General features: G+C 32.0%; 1 protein-coding gene across 1 annotated transcript; it reads left to right on the top strand.

Moving 5' to 3' along the window:
• Positions 1 to 746: 746 nt before the first annotated feature.
• LOC134247990 (uncharacterized) lies at positions 747 to 19,517 on the top strand. Its single transcript, XM_062730408.1, has 4 exons — positions 747 to 773; positions 1,112 to 1,592; positions 14,063 to 14,236; positions 19,111 to 19,517. Exons 1-4 carry the CDS (start codon positions 762 to 764, stop codon positions 19,515 to 19,517), a joined length of 1,074 nt encoding a protein of 357 aa, XP_062586392.1. The 5' UTR covers positions 747 to 761.
• The last annotated feature ends 411 nt before the right edge of the window (positions 19,518 to 19,928 follow it).

Genomic DNA, 19,928 nt, shown 5'->3' with positions numbered 1-19,928 from the left:
AGTGCATAGATTTCGATAATGCAGAAACTCATACATTTTTGAGAATAATGATTCTAATCCCCCCTTTGTTGCGTTATATTTGATGTTAATTCTTTAAGAGATTTAAGTAAAAGGATTTTTGAGAAATAAATACGTTATATACCATTTGCCATACTTCTTATTTAAAATTCAACTATCATTTGAATGATGCATTCAAAAAAATTAAATTGAATTCAAAGTAAATATTTTGAGATCCAAGTGTTTAATTATGGCTTTGAAAAAATAATTAAATGCAGATAGAGTAAAATTAGGTAAACTAGAATGACATTTGATTTAAGCAAGGTAGTGCATATAACGAATACCATTATTTTGTCTTTATAGAAGTAGCCATTGGGTTGTAAGAGATAGAATTTCCCTGGTGAATTTTAACAATATTAAAAGGAATTTTAAGGGGATCTTCGCCAAATTTGTGTGCTTTTGTTTTACTGATAACTAATTGTGAATAAAAAATCCGAATAGTATGCATATCTTTAAGATTACACGTTCGCTCTCTGAATATATAATTACTTATTATTTAAAACGCTTTTAAAGTGTTTTTTAACAATTGGCTGGTCTTCAATATATGTATACTATAAGAAATAATTTCATTTGTACTTACACTGTATAAAGATTTCCTCTTCCTGAACTCTACTTTACTGAGAATATCTAGCAGGACTATATAAATAAAAGTAACGATTTATTGTTCAGAGAATAATCATTACAAAGTTCAACAGACACACAACATGGGTTTCAAGGTAGTATCTTTTAAATGACTACTTCGTAAATTTATTTAAGACAATTTAAATAAAGACATAGCCCAATAAAATATTGTATTCAACAAACACAGGGAATTGAAAGTATTATTTGTTTTAATGATGGATTTTCAACTTAAAACAAATAGTATATTTGAACTTTTTATTCTATAATGAACGTTAAATTCTGGGGGAAAGTAGAAAATTGATAGGCTTATAAATAAAACTTTTGGTGTGCGTAACTGTGAATAAATATTAAGCGAGTAGGTATTATGCATTATGTTAAATTCCGAAATAAATGCAAATTTGTTCATATTTCTTTACTTTATTTTCTATCAAAGATTTGTCTTCTGATTCTGTTCCACATTTGGGGTATAACCTATTCAACACAAAACGTGATAGAAAATCATTTTGGGGTGAAATCACTGAAGGATTCATTTTTCCTGGCTAGTCGTCACGGTTCACTACGAGAAGAAACAGCAGGTATCATGAACACTTTACGCCTTGACCATGATATAAACATCACTGTTACCGACTTACCACTTGATCAACCAATGCCAGGATATGAACATTATTCAACTCTAAGTTCCTGTCCTTGGAAATATGTTATAACACGAGATGTTAATCGAATACCATCAGCAATGATAGAAGCCAAGTGTTTGAATGCCAACTGTCAGAGCGTTAACACAAACCATGATCTACACTGTAGGACTGCTTGCCATTGTCAAGAGGTATACCGATTTGTTCAAGTTAAAAGGAAATCAACTTCTGATGGACGTAGGTCACAGTATTCAAAAGTGTGGGAAAGATTAGCTGTTGGTTGTATTATTTTTTAATTTCAAGAAATCCAATATTATGAAAATCTACGTTAATAAAATTGATGATCTAGAATTAGCAAATTTTGAGAATATTTTATATTTTATACAAACCATTGACGTTTTCATACATTTATTCAATTTATTTGAACCATGTTTGTATTTTTTTTAATTAATCAACAGCCTGAATAAAGAGCATCGTCAATAATTTTTGTTGTCGTTGTTTTGTTGAATGACATTTCCCAATTTATTTATTGTCATTGTTTAAACGCAGATTAATCCACGGATTTTCCGGCCAATTTCCGATCTTGACACAGAGAACACAAAATGTGTGATTCGTTGGGAATTCTTTTATGATACCCTGATATTAACCTAATGAAAACCTTACAAGTATGGCTGATGTCAAAAGACAACACTTCCTTTACAAAAGTTTTTTTTGTGAATAACAAACAGATCAAATCGTCTTCAAAACGACATCACAACTACAAGGGTAATATATGTGAAATATGGTATATATTTGAAAACATCAGCAGTTCAAAAACGTTACTTTCTCCTTTCATAAGCAGACCAGCAATGATCAATGAGAGCTTTGCTGATTGATTTGACCCATTACTAGGTATATAAATTGGGTGAAACTAGTTTAATAATAAAAACAGTGTAGCTGCTTTGTATAAAATTAGGCACCAGGAAATTTCACATAAATGAAATTATTTGCAAATAATTACAATTTTTTTTATAGCTAATCATTATAGGATTACAGTGATCATTTCAGTGCGCAAAATGTTTACTTTAGAAAAAAAATCCTGTCAAATTACAACGATAGTAAATTATAGTTTGTAAAGTATCATATTTAAAAAAAAAATGCCAAAAGCACCTTCATTCTGTCATTTCCGACATTAATTGTGCAGTTGTTAATTTGTGTGAAATTATATCTAAATATTGAAAAAAAGACATTCAGACGGCTAAATCTATGCGCATTTCATCCTAAAACATAACAAGATTTATGTTTCTAATGCTTTGAACATGTTATGTTTTTCCATACTTTGTAGTACTTATGTGTGTTCCCTAATTCAAATAAAAAACTCATAAATTTGTAAACTATAAGTGTCATCAAGACCCTCTACATTATATTTAAATATGAAAAAAAAAAAACATTCTTACACGCATTTAGAATTCCATCATACAAAATAATAGTACCTGATAAAACCCTTTACGTGGCATTAACATTTATCATAGTAAAAATAACACATTTAATTTACCAAACTATAACCTGAATACAAAATTTCATTTAGCAATATAAACTGTTTTCTAAATATGTAGGATGTTCAAATGTATTTTAAATTCTGCCTAGTGAAATATGTTACACCTGAAACATGCAAGTGAGTATGTAAAACACCTTTATCACGAGATTTTGATCGGTTATTTATTTGTTATACTCTTGATATTTTGAAAAGCGGAAACAAAAAAATCAATTTCCCTGAAAACGTTATTGAAGGAATATGATTTGCACAGAGACCATAAATATGAGTAAGATCTTTGCTTCTTTTACATGTATCAGTAAAATTGTTTATATATTTTAATAGAAATAATACGTATAATAATTAAATTTTATCATTGTTAACAGAAATCAAAGATGAGTACAGAATTTTTTAAAATGTGAATTTCAAATGTCATAAAGGTTTCTCAATAATCCATGTTAGTTAACATCGGAGATTGACTTATTTGCTATGAAGTAGAAAGCATCCCCATCCAACCAGTCACACTCGCCGTGTGCTCATTGTAAGGATCGGAAAACAACGGAAAAAAATCCCTGGACAATCAAGTGGTTAAACAATGTCCACAAAAATTCAGTCAGCATTTGATATAAGGTAGGATTCTTTTCATAATTCTTGCATTTAAAAAATAATGAAATTTTCACAGAATCAAGAAGTAATATCACCAAGTGATGGTATCAGTAAAATAAATTCGATCGTTTTATATTAAAGACAATGTCAGGTCAAGGTCATTACTCTTTTCCTGGACATTAAAAAAAATACTGTTGCCATTTATGCAATCCTTACCTTTATTGCAAAAGATTAAATGTTTTTCTTTTTGCACAAAAATTTGCTACCATAAATGGTCTATAAAATGATATCAACCAATTGGCCCAATTTAACTCAATTGGATATTGACTTTCCAAATTTTTTTACTCTTTTTAATTTTTCTTTTTTAGAAAAAAATAGTTATTTTATATACTTTCTGTATTTGAATTTTTCTCATTTTCACATATAGTAAAGTTGTCATATAAAGATACAAAATGATACAAAAACAAAAAAAAGTTTTGACCGTTTAGTTAGGGGAAAGCATTCTTTTTTCGGAATTTTGGCTCAGAGCTGTACCTTTATTTGAAGCTTATGAGGGATAACATAGTTCTAGTTTGTTTGAAAAAATCATATTTATTTGATATTTTTAGAAACGCTAGACTTTTATCATTAATTTAACTAACCTTTGAAAATTTCTTTAAGTCTTTCACTGTGTAAAAAATATAACTAAATTCATTGTTCTATAATACTTTTCAGAAACAGAAAAAATTCGCCCCCATTCCGTCAAAAATATAATTCCTGAGAGTTTTCAAACGCTGTTTTTCATCTCTATTTAAAATACACCTAAATATATAAGACATATAAGCAAATGTACATTTGGATATTTCATTTAGACAGAAACCAGAGAAGAATCCCACCTTAATTATAATAAGTTGTATTTGCTGACAGGTAATCATAAAGTCATAGAAGTTACGAAACTTGTTCCTGCGCATCGAATTAATTAAAAATATTAACTCCTTGTGCAGGTGACAAAGGAAAAATTCGCCACCATTCCGCCAAATATATAATTCCTGAGAGTTTTCAAACGCTGTTTTTCATTTCTGTTTAAAATACACCTAAATATATAAGACATATAAGCAAAAGTACATTTGGATATTTCATTTAGTCAGAAACCAGAGAAGAATCCCACCTTAATTATAATAAGTTGTATTTGCTTACAGGTAATCATAAAGTAATATAAGCTACAAAACTTGTTCCTGCGTATCGAATTAATTAAGAGATACTAACTCCTTGTGCAGGTGACAAAGGTAGATTAGCTGCATAAGTAAGGAACGTTGACGATTGAAAAATTAAAGTTATAACTTTATCATATAGCTTTGTTATTCGGTAACTATTTATTTCGTTTTACATAGTATTACCTATGTAGCTTGTAACACGAGCTTTGATTGATATTAAAACCGGGTGTTAATTCCCGTACAGATGGCTTGAGGCTAGGGTAGAAACATGACGTCACAGTTCATAGTTTATCTATGTGGAAAGCAAACATCATGACTTACGATGCATTGTAGCAATTCGTTAATCTTACTTAGAGCTCGAAATACATTTGATTGGATTTGTTTACAAATAAAACATTTGGTTGAATAAAAAATAACTTTGATATCTAGGTCCAATTAGGCCTAGGTAACTTATATTATCCTATGCAAATTATATGAATAGAGGCAATTTCATTAATCTAAATTCACGCTCATCAAACCATTCACGGGATATTTTAAGGCCTATTTTCTGTAGTTGTCCTTAACTAAGATAAAACTATACATTTCTGAAATTTCTCATAAAGCAGGCACCTACGTGTGTATTGATGTTAACTTCGTTGTTACTAGGTTGAATATATGTAGTAGATGTATATTTTATTAAATAATTTAGAAATGATAAATAAATAAAATAAATTTAAGATAATTAAATAAATTCGAATCTAAAGTCCTTCTATTACTAATAAGGTATTAAGTGTTACCACCCATCCCTCTTGATCCACCTATACATTTCACACACACATTCATTCATTGGTTGAACATTTACATTTCATTGGTCAAGGGTTTTACATTGTCTAGTGAGTGATATTTACTCAGTTTGAAAGATCTCAGAGTTTCAGACGTAGAAAACTAGATCTGGTGAATTATTTTGAATTCTCACTGACTTACTGACAGAAACAGTACAGAAATATGTAAGTACTAATATTTTAACATATTTTAATCTATATTAGAATATGAATTATGATATACATAAGAAACTAAGAATTTGATACTTTATAAAACTATGTGTATAGAATATTTTATGTCTAGATCAGATGTTGATAAATCTGATAATTCCATGAGTTAATTTATTCAGATTCTATTAAATGTATATAAGTAAATATTTTCATAAGAAATATTTTTGGTGTAAATACAGAGTTATTGTAAAGAGCATATCTTTAGGAATTTATTTATTATTAATATAGTGTAACATCATATCTGAAAAGATCCATACAGTTTGTCAGATGGACTTGATTCCACAAACCGGTATGCATTACTGTTTTATTATTTTGGTTATATATGAAAGATAACTCTTCACGATTTTGGAAAGTATGTTTAGCTTGTAAGAGTTATTGCCCTTTATATATGTAAAGTGTAACAACATTCCATAGAGTGAAATATTTATTTATGACACTATTTGAATAATGACTCCTATGTATATCTACTATTATATTTTATTGTACCATTCTAATGTTATTGTATATTTTATATTAATTTCAGAGCCAATATGATTGTTGATATATAAATTATGATGAAACCAGAAAGTTCTTCGACTTATTATACCCGCACTTTCTAAAGAAAGTTCGGGTATATTGTTGTTACTCATGTCCGTCCGTCCGTCCGTCCGTCTGTCACACTTTTCTTCCCTGAACTCCTCTTACATTTTACACAGTAGCCTAATCATCTTTTGGGAGATGGTTGGTGGTGTCATGTAGATGTGCAGTAAGGTTTCGGAATTTTGATTTTGCCCCGGGGGGTCAAATGGGGGTCGAAAAATGACGTTTTTTATGCAAAAAGCCCCGTCTTCCCTGAACTCCTCTGACACTTTACACAGTAGCCTAATAATCTTTTGAGAGATGGTTGGGGGTGTCATGTAGATGTGCAGTAAGGTTTCGGAATTTTGATTTTGCCCCGAGGGGTCAAATGGGGGTCGAAAAATGACGTTTTTTATGCAAAAAGCCCCGTCTTCCCTGAACCCCTCTTACATTTTACACAGTAGCCTAATCATCTTTTGGGAGATGGTTGGTGGTGTCATGTAGATGTGCAGTAAGGTTTCAGAATTTTGATTTAGCCCCGGGGGGTCAAATGGGGGTCGAAAAATGACGTTTTTTATGCAAAAAGCCCCGTCTTCCCTGAACTCCTCTTACATTTTACACAGTAGGCTAATCATCTTTTGGGAGATGGTTTGTAGTGTCATGTAGATGTGCAGTAAGGTTTCGGAATTTTGATTTTGCCCCGAGGGGTCAAATGGGGGTCGAAAATGACGTTTTTTATGCAAAAAGCCCCGTCTTCCCTGAACTCCTCTTACATTTTACACAGTAGCCTAATCATCTTTTGGGAGATGGTTGGTGGTGTCATGTAGATGTGCAGTAAGGTTTCGGAATTTTGATTTTGCCCCGGGGGGTCAAATGGGGGTCGAAAAAGGACGTTTTTTATGCAAATAGCCCCGTCTTCCCTGAACTCCTCTTACATTTTACACAGTAGGCTAATCATCTTTTGGAGATGGTTGGTAGTGTCATGTAGATGTGCAGTAAGGTTTTGGAATGTTGATTTTGCCCGGGGGGGACTAATGGGGGTCGAAAAATGATGTTTTAAAAATGTCTTAAATGATTTCTTTAAAACTAAGCGAAATACAAATAAAAAAGGATAGAGGTCAAGGTCACAGGAATGTGCAAGGTGAAGTTTTTTATGCAGTTCAGTAGCTTCACTAATACATATCAGCATATTATGTTTGATAAAAATATCTTGAATTATTTAATGAAACTGAGCTTAACAGTTTTTCTAAAAAAAGAGAGGTCAAAGGAAAGGTTGGGGCCAAAATGTTGTTGCAGTTGACAAGCTTACATCAGTATGAATTTACTATTAGCATATGAAGTTTGATAAAACTATAATTAATGGTTTATTTAAAACTTAGATAAACACATATTTTAAAAAGTGAGGTCAAGGTCAAAGGAAAATTCAAGGTCAAAATAAGTTGATGTATAATACCTCTCAGCAGTATGTATCAGCATATGGAGTTTGATAAATATATCTTGAATTGTTTATTCAAAACTGATCTAGACATTAATTTTAGAAAAGTGAGGTCAAGGTCACAGGAAAGGTCAAGGTAAAAAAGAGTGAAGCATTGTAAAGCTTACATCAGTATGTATCATCATGTGAAGACAGATGGAAGGGTGGAGGACGGACATGACAAAACTATACATGTATTCCTAATCATGGTGTGGCATAAAAAACTTGAATCTACATTACATGAGGATTTTTCCATCTATCAAGATTATACAAGCAAATTCAAAGAATTGTGGTCCTCTGCTTTCTGTGTTTTAGTGAATGGGATGCAATAATTTATGGCAGATTGTCTGTCAAATGTGCACCCCTATCATATATCAATTTTTGAAAATTGGGTCAAAGGGGAAAAATCATACCATGCTCTCAAACATTTTGTTGCAGGTAATGTACATGTCAAATATGAAAGTCCTATCTCTTTTGATTCAAAAGTTATATATACAATATAATATTTTTGAAAAGTAGGTTAAACTTCTAGGTCAAGGTCACAGAGTCAAAAGTCATGATATATTTAGAAAAGTCTTTTCACATGTAATAAACATGTATAATTTGAATGCCCTTTCTTTTCTCTTTCAAAATGATCAATCTAAAATGTTATGTTTTGGAAAGTAGGTAAAACTTAAAGGTCAAGGTCTTACTTGGGTTAAAAAATCATAGTATATTTAGAAAGTTTTGTGGTAATGTACATGTGAAATATGAAAGCACTATCTCTTATTATTCAAAAGTTATGACCTATTGTGACAGATGCACATACTAGCTGTCAATAAGATGGACAGACTGACAGACAAATGAGATTTAATGTCCCCTCCCTTTCCCCAAAATGGGGGACAATAATGCCCTTGCTGTTCTTGAGAAGAAGATTTATGATGGAAAAAATCCCCTGCATATTTCTTAACGCAAATCAATATTGTGTTTTCATGTCATTTTGTTTGTTGGTAAACATCCCTCTCAGGAATATTTCACTCATATGGAGACACCACCACTTGAAAAATAATGAGGACAAATTAGATTTGAGATCAACATTCATTTTTGGAGTTTTCAACCATTAAGACGTAAAGAAATATTAACTCGATCCTTATCCCCTCACCCCTTCCCAGACCCCTGTTTGTTCATGTATGCAAACTACTACTTGTTTTTACATTTAAAAAAAAATGTTTATACAAATAGTTTAATGTGGTCCATCTCTGAATGATTTTCATTCCTAATTTTAGGAACGTAGGTTGACACAAATTCATGAATAAAATGTCAAGTAATCTTATCATTGATGCACTTTTATTTAATTTAATGCAGTCATATTCAAATTGTGAACATTTCCAGCTCATTAGGAGAGTGGGGATGACCTCTAGGGGTTCATAACCTTTATACCATTAAATTTACATAACATAATAACACAAGTAACAAAATTATGTATAGTCAAATGAAAAAAGTTTCCTACGATTTAGGAGTCACATAATCATTTGTCAATAAAAATGACTTTGGATGCCAGTGTCCCTCCACCCTAGAAAACAGACCCAACCATAACTTCTTTTTTTTTTTTTTTGCTTCTCAGGAAATTCTGGTCTGGACCCCCCCCCCCCCCCCCACCTCCCTCCCAGAAAAAAAATTCCGGATCTTGTAACTGAATGTAACGTTGATAACGGGGGATAACTCTTCAGAATGTGAAATTCGTCTATTGTAGCATCGGATGACCTTTGATCCTTTAAACTTGAACCTAACCGTTTGCATTTCAGACTATTTTACCCAAATCTATACCAAAACTTGTACTTACCGATTGTCATTATTTAGGCCTTGTCATCTTCATGAAATATAATCCAGTTAAAACACAAAATGAAATAATTCCTACTGACATATATGCAATGATGCACATTAGTAGCCTACTGCACGTGCAGTGAAATCTAAAATGATAATGCCAATGGTAAAACTAGTACTTAAGTTGGGTACGTGACGCAAGCCCAATGTGATGCAGGTGTTCAGATACATGTATAGTGCAAGAACAAATTGAAAATTATCATTTACAAAAGATGTTTTATTTTAACTTTGCCATCTAGGCCTATTTCCAAAAACAGGCAAATAAGGTGTGTTTGTGTGTGTGTGTTGATGGGAGAGGGTGCGGGTTGACTAAATTGATTGTGTATATGGCAGCTTTCAAGAAGTTTCTGCCTAATCAAATATAAATAAACTTTGCACATTTTGAAAAAATTTATCAAAAACGCTTTACACTAATTTGAATAATATTATTTTTTGTTAATCTATATTAGAAAATAGATTTAAAAAGTTCCAATTACGTACAAGTAGAATTTTTAGCGAGGATTTAATTTTGGCATTATTAGCGAGGGTGCTGACATCGCTAAAATTGAATAACGCTGAAAATTAATTGCTTATTATTTGTAAAAGCTTCTTGAATTAGCATTTTAAAATCGCTAAAATTACTTCTCGCTAAAAATAAAATACCAGATTTTAGGTAGAAATCGCTAAATGTGCGTTTCGCTAAAATTTCCACTTATACAGTATGTGCCAAAAATTTATACACCCCCCCCCCCTTTATCAAACCTAATTTACATTATTAATTTAATTCTGTTGTTTTATGGTAATCAATTATGAATATGAAATACCAATAAGATGGAGTCCCATGGGTCACATGGTCACTAGCTGCAAATCTGTAGCGTTATGGTTTTATATATCAGTCTTTGACCATAAAAACTGCCCAAAAGTGCGCAAAAAATATTGCGCCGTAAATTGCCCCTTTTTTTGCATATGGGGATCTGTAGCGTTATGGTCAAAGACAAATATATAAAACCATAACGCTACAGATCTGCAGCTACATTCAAGTCACCTGAGCATATTATGCTCAATTTGTCAATTGATGAATACATGTATTATGTAAATTATTGAATTATATTGACTTTTGCCTTGGTAAAGCCCAGTATGAAGAAGCGTGCATTTAGAGGCAAACACCTTAGTGCGGGTATTACTGTCTCATGACAGCATCTAGTTCATGTTATTATTGCCGGGATTCCCGTTACATATAAACCAGGTCTAATCTGTACAAAATGATTTAAAAAAAAAAAGATCTACTTTTTCTTATAGGTTATAGGAGATGACTGACCTTCAGATTACCAATGCCTTTGTGCGTTTCGTTGTAATTGCAAGAATTTTCTTTTGTTACAACTGGACCTCATGGCAACCCAGGTATGACATCGTGGGTCAGAAATACTTTCTTTCAAAGAACAGTGAGTCATAATACTGACCAAAGGTGAAATGTTTATCGACTCTTCTAACTTGTTCACTGTTACCCAATGTGAATTTCCTTGAGTTCTGGTGCAATTAAAAGATAAACATATCTGCGACTCACTGTTCATACACTGAACACTAGATCTAAAGTTTGTGTTTGTCACAATTTCGTAAGCAACAATCAGATTCGTTTGGCACGTTGTTGCATCATTGCTCTTGCTCGTGACTGACGTCAACGGACCAAGTTTTGAACGGTTCTAAAGTTCAAACACTTCCAATCATTTTGACTCCAAACACAGCAGTCACTATAATTTTTCTACGTTAAGACACTTCTTTTTTATTCACGTCACAGTTTTTCCATGAATGTCTTCTGCAGGATCCAACGGGTGGTTTCATATTGTGCTATGGTCTAGACATTTCCTTTTCAATGAAACCGCAATGAAGTAAAAATCCTTAAACAAGCGTTTACAGTAAATAAATCTCACGGTAAAAGATCTTAGAGTTTTCATAAATAGATAAACATGACTACATTTTTGAATTATAAAAAAAGAAAATGGCTAAAAGCTTTTGTACAAAATATATCAATATATCTAAATTAAATTAGACGTCGTCTGTGTGCATATAATCAAAAACATAAACGAAATTTTGCTTAAAATTCAAACATGCAATACTAGGAAGTATCCATCTAACATTAACTATAATATTTCATTTTAATGACACATTACAGGGATCAGTTTAACCTTGTCAGGGAACATGATATATATCATATTACATTTTAATGAAAAAGATTTCACTGAGCTTTTAACCCCTTTACTGGAAGAATATATAAATAGATAAGCATAATTTGCAACTTCGTTTTGAAGATCAAACCGGTAAGATTGTAATCTACATTGATTAATTTTTTAATACAAGGGTTGTTTGTTAATATTGTGAACAAGTTGTCTAGTTTGAAAAAACATCACCATTGCATTCTTAAATGTTCACTTCTGTTTAGTATATATTTCTCAAAATATACCTAGCAAATATACATCAAAAACATGAATGCATAAGTAAAAAAATAATGAAATGTGCAGGGATGTCAAAGTTTCTTAGCAGCGTAACGTATTCTTTTTGTCCCAAAAAAGTTGGATAACTCGCACATAAAATTTTGAAATTATTAAAGCACATGTTTGAGTTTGAATAAACATTTGCTGAATATTTCAGCATAGTGCGCCTACTATTTTCGGAGGAAAACGTGCATATGTCTTTAGCATTTAAATGATTGAAATCAATATCAATATGGTTTTTGTAAAATGAAGCATTTTTAGACGACTTACGGTTTGACTAGAAGTGATCCTAATCGTCAGTAATTTAGGTCGGAAATCCTCTGTAAGATAAATAATTTGATCTAATGTTTTCATATTTGAAAAACTAAGACATTCACATGTAATGTTTTTTACCAGTTTAACCGGAAAGTTGTTGAAATTGACAAAAGACAACTGAAAATACGGTTGGACGTCCTCTGAGACAATTCAATGCAAAATCTGTAAAAATAAGCAATTTTATACTACTTCCTGTTTGCCCGGAAGTCACATCACCTGACGTACTTTGACGATCCTACTAGATGTTACTTCACATTTTGAACTACTTTGATTCTTTTGTGTATTACAACTTCTCATTACGTTGCAAGATATCAGGAAAAAAACTTTTGATTCAACTACATCCATCATTTTAGGGGCCCAGCCCATTTTTAGAGATATCATTTGAAAGATCTATAGATTCTATACTTCTTTTAATCTATGCGTTTTAAAAAATCTTTCTACGCAAAAAATATAATTAAAATACTCAGGTTTCTATCCTAAGCCGTGTTTGAGAGAACTCGCAGACAAACTAACCCACTTAAATTCACTATTATGCAAAGAATTCGGAACTGCATGTAGAAGCGACGTCATCGAACCCCAAAAATATACATCTAGGTTTTTTAGCTTACCTGAGCCGAAGGATCAAGTGAGCCATTCTGATCACATATTGTCTGTAGTCCGTTTGTTCGTCTGACCGTCTGTCTGTCTGTAAACTTTTCACATTTTCGACTTCTTCTCAAGAACCGCTGGGCCAATTTCAACCAAACTTGCCACAAATCATTCTTAGGTAAAGGGGATTCAAGTGTGTTCAAATGAAGGGCCACGCAGTCATTCAAGGGGAGATAATTGGGAATTAATAAAAATTTGGTGGCATATTTTAAAAATCTTCTTCTAAAGAACCACTGTGCCATTAAAGCTGAAACTTATATGGAATCATCCTGAGGTAGTGTAGATATTAAATTCTTAATATCATGACCCCCGGGGATAGGGAGGGGCCACAATGCCTGACCAAAATTTTACATAGAAATATATAGGAAAATTCTTTAAAATTCTTCTTCTCAAGATCCACTATGCCAGAAAATGTGAAACTTATACGGAAGTATCTTCAGGTAGTGTAAATTTAAATTTGTTCAAATCATGACCCCTTTTATTAGGTACCAATCCCTTTTTGATTATATCGATGAATGATATTGAAATCTTCAACAAGTTTCGTTCAATATGTCTTTAAAATTATTTACATGAAAAGAGATGTGAAAGAAAGGCGATGAATCTTTTTGGAATTTTCAATATATTTTTTTTTTTCGGACTAAAGCTAGTGCTGACATGCGGAATTTCCGGTAAAATGAAATGCGTTACGCATATCTACAGACATAGGTTTATCATATGTAAAAGTTTCACGTTTCTATCTAGAGTCATTCATGCGAAAATCTCCTTACAACCCGACACTTTAAAAAAATAGAATCGGCAATATCTCAGACCGAAAGTGACATCATGAAAACACATTAGGTACAAGTTATACAAATCCATCAAGCAGTTTTCGAGAAATCGCGTGCACAAAATCGGGAAGGAAAAAAAATAGTAAAAGTAAATGAAATCTAAGAATAACAGAAAGGTCTTCCGCTGAAGACAAGGAACCTTTTTAGAATAATAATAGTGTTTGTTGTTTTCGTTTATTGTGATATTAATAATTATAAAAATTGTAGTAAATGTCTTTTTTCATATTGATGTAAATAATTTTTTCTTTCGTTTCAGATAATAAAACACCTAAAATCATGAATATGCTGTACACTTTTGTTTTGTTTCTTGGAATATTGATTCAACCAATCAACTCTAAGATTCTTGATCCAAAGGAGCTTATTCAGAGTATTTCGTCCTATAAGGAAGCATGCTCAGCTGTTGGATACGAGAGAAAATTATGCTCATATCGTACGCCATCATTTTGCTACATATATAAATTTCAATTGAGGAATCGCAACGTATTTATTGTTTCAGCAAGAGGGTCTCATGGACTTAACAGTAGAAAACCCATCTGTTGATACCTTTTGGTACATTCCAACAACATTACTGTTTCATATCAAGCACCAGTTGATCATTTTGTAATGGTAATGTACCAAAAATACCATGAGGATAATGTGAGATAACGAACTGATATTAAGCTTAAAAGTATACTGGAAATATATAGATATGCAGGAGATAAAATTCGGACCTCTTAAAAAGGTGATGGGATCTGTTTGCAATGGATGGATAGATGAAAATATACTAGTTAAAATTCTAAGTCCCCAGGCAAGTTTTTGCTTTACACCGCTCTTATATTGAATTATTTTAACTTAATAATTTAATAAGTATACAGGATAATAAAGTAACAAAAACAATTTTTCTAACTTCATTTCTTTTATTGAAGCGTTTTAACACAGTATGCAGAAACGTTAAGCCACCCTAGAATTAAAAATTCACAACGTTAAATACTGCATTATTATCCATTCAAACGAATTCACAGCAAAGTAACTGTTTCTCAAGGAGTTTCACTATTTAAGAAAACATCTTTTATTGAATGTTTTTTCAATGTAGAAACTAGATCGTCCTCTAGTTTCGCTAGATTCTGCTGCTGGAAAAGCTGTCTCACACCCCGGTCTATCTTCCTCCATACATGCTTATTAGGGTTGAGATTAGGATGACAAGGGGGCTAATCGAAATTGTCTGTGCCTTGTCTACAATAGTTACATAACGTCTTCTTACATGTATTGCCCACTCCTCCAGTTTGACATTGAGGGAAGGGCACTTCCAATTCCGGTTCCATTGATTTTTCCGGATAAACCCTGGGATGATTTTGTGGTGTTTGTTGAAATTCTAGCGATTTCTAATGATTAAAAGGAATTTAGGCATGTTTTGTAGGTTTTTAAGGCGATAATTATAAAAGTTTTAAGTAAAATAAATCCATACATTGAAAAGAAACATCACTATCGTTAATTACGACCAACTTGACCCATTTTAACTTCACTTTTACATTGTTGTGTGGACATAGACCGCATTTTATTCAAGCTCTTTTCTGTTTTTCGTTATCAATTAGAGATGGATAACATATGGAAGTAAAAACCATGAAAAATACACCCGAAAAACATATGGAACCCGAACTTGATGCTTTTTAACAAAAATGGTCACGGTCGAGTAATTACACGTTCGATTACAATGTTTTTTGGCCTTGACAAGTAAGTATTGCAAATTAAAGGCAAATCTGTAAGCAACTATTAAATTGAAGTTAAGGTTTTTAACTTTTTGAAAAAATAAAAGTGGGGACTTAGAAGTTTTGACAATTATATCCCCCTTTGACTGAATATCTTGCCCTTGTACTCTTTGTCATGATTCGTAAAAAAAAGTATGTTGAAAATTCAGTTTAAAAGTAATAGATGAATAATTTTTATGCAAAAATCAGTCAACTTTTGAATTGGCGAAAATTAATATGTACTAGCATATACAGGTCATAGAATTAGAAAAATAAGAGACACTTGATGTCGGTGTATAATCAAATATTTGCAATTTTATGTATGTAAAAAGAAAATATTTGTGTCAATTTGGTAATATCATCTTATAGACCCTATATGGTAATGTCTTTTTATGCAAAACAAAAACCATTTAATCTTTTGAAATAGAAGACTCTATATCATGATTGGATGCTGTTATTTTTATTCTTAATGACAGAGGAAAAATTTTATCACCTTGACCTGACATTGACTCTAATATAAAACAGTAAAAACTAATCTAACTCATACCATCACTTAGTTATATTGACTTCTTTGTTCTGTGAAAATTTCATTAATTTTTAATTACAAGAAATACAGTTTTGTGTGAGAAGAATCCTACCTTACGAAAAATTCTTTTTATTTGATCACCACTTTTCCACAGAATATGTCTTTTAGAAAACCCATAATTTGCAAAATTCAAATTCACAGATCCATTTCTCTTTACTGATTTCCTGGAATTCAAATATGACTTCCCATTACCAAATATCCAATCTGAGATATGAAATATTTCAATGTGACAAAGTTTAGTGCAAATGTGATGAGAACATTTCCTTTTCCTTGCAAATTGAATAAGAGACTTCAAATATATATTAAAAAAATATGTAAGATCTTTGACCATGACTACGCTTACGTCTCTGTGATATGATGGCAGAAACTTGTCTAAGTACATTTAAATGCAGTCCAATATTTGAATCTTTTATCTGTTGATACAATACAAAAATGCAATAAAAAGAATATATTTCAATCGTTTGTACACGTTATCTTAAGCCGATGAAGAGCTTTAAATGTAATCAAATACTCTGCACCCTATGTCATTAAGCAGTGAGAAATATTTATCTAGATAACACCTACCGCGACACAAGACCTCTGTTTTTGAGGTCTCCCCCGATAAGCCCATCACTTTTCCTTCCTTTGTCGGGAGCTTGCTGAAGGAACTGCTATCATATAACACAAGTACGGACCTCCCAACAACAAAACGAATGCCCTTACTTTCGACTAAATCTTTTATGATCTGGAAATGTTCTATCCATTTTTGTGTCACATATTTTAAAAGAAAATCCAATGAGCAATATGTTTCGGTTAAAACGGATTTAAAATCTTGCTTAAGATTCTACAGCGGTAAGAATAACATGTGAAAATTTCCTAAGATATTGTTTAATATGCATGGTTAAACATAAAGAAAAAACAAAATCTTTGAAAGGTCGTTCTAATGAGAATTATTCAAAACATTTTAGATTTTGACCAGAATAGGAGAGAAAAATCTTAAACAGATATCGATATAGATTTAGATTTATATCGACGATTAAGATTTATATATATCAACGACGTATTGTCAATTCACAATGGTAATTTCCATTCCTACGTCGATACGATATATCCTGGAGAGCTTGAGATAAAAGATTCCATGAAGTCTAACACTTCTGTTTCATACTTGGATATTTTACTTGAAAAAGACGCTAATGGTAATCTAACAACCAAGCTATATGAAAAACGTGATGACTTTAACTTTTCTATCGTCAACTTCCCTTACTTATAGAGCAATATACCTTCATCACCTGCATATGGAGTATATATATCTCAGTTGATTCGATACGCAAGAGCATGCTCTACGTATGAACAATTTATAAAAAGAGGTAAATTATTGACAAGCAAGTTGATGAAACAAGAATATCAGCAGTCTCGTTTAAAGTCATCATTTCGTAAGTTCTATGGTCGATACAATGACCTTGTGAACAATTACAATTTATCATAGAGTCAAATGCTGAATGACGTTTTTCATATCAATTGATAGTCTATTATTTGTACAGTGAATTGACGACGGATTTTTCCCTTATTTCCTGATAATGACAAGGAGCACACGGCGGGTGTGTCCAGTCGGCATGGGATGCTCACTCCTCCATGGCACCTGATCCCACCTCTGATGTTTCGGAGATCTGTGTTTGCTGGGCTCCTATTTTGTATTGTTTTATAGACTTTGAGATTGAATACTGTTCGTTATTTCCATATCCATCGATTAGAGAATTACTTTTAATTTAGGTCTTCGCAATACCCTTTGTACTCGAGAAATGGATTATATACAATCTTCTAAATATACCGAGGATTTCTAATTGTTCACAACATTCCACCAGTAGCTATAGGTAAGTCGGAGCATAATTGAATATTCTTTTGTTCATATGAAAGTCTTGAACACTCTTGTTCTCCAGAAAAAAATGCACCAGAAAATTGGAACGTAAAATCATCTAAACAATGCTTATAATTTTAGAGTGCTCAACCCTCAAAGAAGGTGATATATTAAATAGGGGATAGAAAGTTAAAAATTGAAGTGTTTATGGATAAATATAGTCTTCAAAATCTTGTCAAGAAACACAGGGTAAGAAAAGATGAAAGGTTAACTTCCTGACTCTAACAAAAAAGATCAAATATATAACACAAGACTAAATAGGAATCTAAAAATAAATTTTCTTAAGATAAAAGTTTTACATCGGACTTAATCAGAAGCCATTTCATAAGTCTTCTCGAATGATATTTGTTTGTTTGTTTTTGTTTTGTTTTTTAATCAAATCAGTGACTTTAAATTCATGTTTGAATTGAAATGAAATTTAAGAAAATGATTGTATATTAGTGAACTTATTAACTTCAACGTCTAGCTCTGCTGGGAATACATTACAAAACATTTAGTTGATTTTGATATACAAACAACAGTTACAGGTAGTACATGTATATGTAATGGAAGGTACATGTAGTTGAATTTAAGTTTGTTTAGCTAATGTTTATATAGGAAGATTTAATGTAAAATAGCATGAGATCATCAAAATGCAATTAATACTATAAATTATAGTATTCAAAACCACTGAAAATCAGACAAAAATATTTATCAATTTAAGTATGGAGAAAGTCAGATGAAGATGACTGTAACTCTGGCATCTGTCAATGTTTCTCATGGCAAGCAAAGTACATATTAAGTTGCAGAAACTTACCTCACAGACGTAAAATTATATAACGTTGGTCATAGCTAAGTAGAGCCCAAAGAACGTCAAGTCGCTAATATTGGTAGCTCCTAAACATACTTGAACAATATAGCAAATCGCGTCATTTAAGAGTTTTGAATACATGAATATTTGGTGAGGTAGACATGGATTGACACAGAGACACCGGGGGAAATAATACATCCGTGTTGTTGTCCTCAGCAGACGAAAGGGTAAAGGAAAAAGGTTGTTTATGCTAAGTTTCAGGAAAATTATAATATGATTGTTTATGCTTATTTTTCTCCTTCTTTTGCAGGCTCAAAGAATAACAAAATGGCTGTAGCTTTCCATGCAAAGATGAAAAATTCGCAAAACAATTTGAAAAGCAACCAGAAGGTTTTATTTGAACATGTATTCCTTAACATTGGCAGTGGCTACGATGCAAAAACTGGTGTATTTACAGCGCCAGTGGACGGAATTTACCGCTTTGACTGGACAACATTGGCAGCGCAGAAGAAATATTTTATTACTTTTCTTGTCAAGGAAAACGCCCAAATTAGCTCTAATTACTGCGCAGACATATATGACAATGAATATGGCCAATGTACTTCCTCAGCTATCGTAGAGATGAAGGCAAATCAAAAAGTCTGGATAAAACCGTATGGCGGTTATGCACAAGGTGTAACTGGTAGCTACAGTTATTTTTCCGGGTATATTATATAAATGAAGTAAAGAAAATCAGTTATAATATATATCTTTTGTCAGTATTTATATTTTCAAATTATATTTTAATTATTAAAAAAATACTAGTATTAGACGTTTTGTGCACAGAATGGGAAAAAAACATTATTAATCAATCGCTTAATGGTGATGCACACCTAATGATATCTTATAGAAGCTAATTACATTAAGCCACCATTTAATCCACCATAAAGCTGCAGCTTATAGGTGCATAATGCCCAAAATCCATCAAGAAACCATAAGTGCACCTATAAGCTGCTGTTAAATGGTTACGTAATGTCCAAACTTAATTACACTGCCTTTTAGCATTCGCGTATCACGTTTTTAAACTTTTTTTCAGTGCGTATAAATTTAGGCACTGAGAAGAGTGACAGCAAACTTAAAATGGAAAAA

The sequence above is a fragment of the Saccostrea cucullata genome, unplaced genomic scaffold (assembly GCF_032062105.1).
Source record: "Saccostrea cucullata isolate Sc308-1 unplaced genomic scaffold, CSIRO_AGI_Scuc_v1 ctg448, whole genome shotgun sequence".
Taxonomy (NCBI): domain Eukaryota; kingdom Metazoa; phylum Mollusca; class Bivalvia; order Ostreida; family Ostreidae; genus Saccostrea; species Saccostrea cuccullata.
The sequence above is the reverse complement of the archived record's forward strand: the minus strand, read 5'-3'. Positions and strand labels throughout refer to the sequence as shown.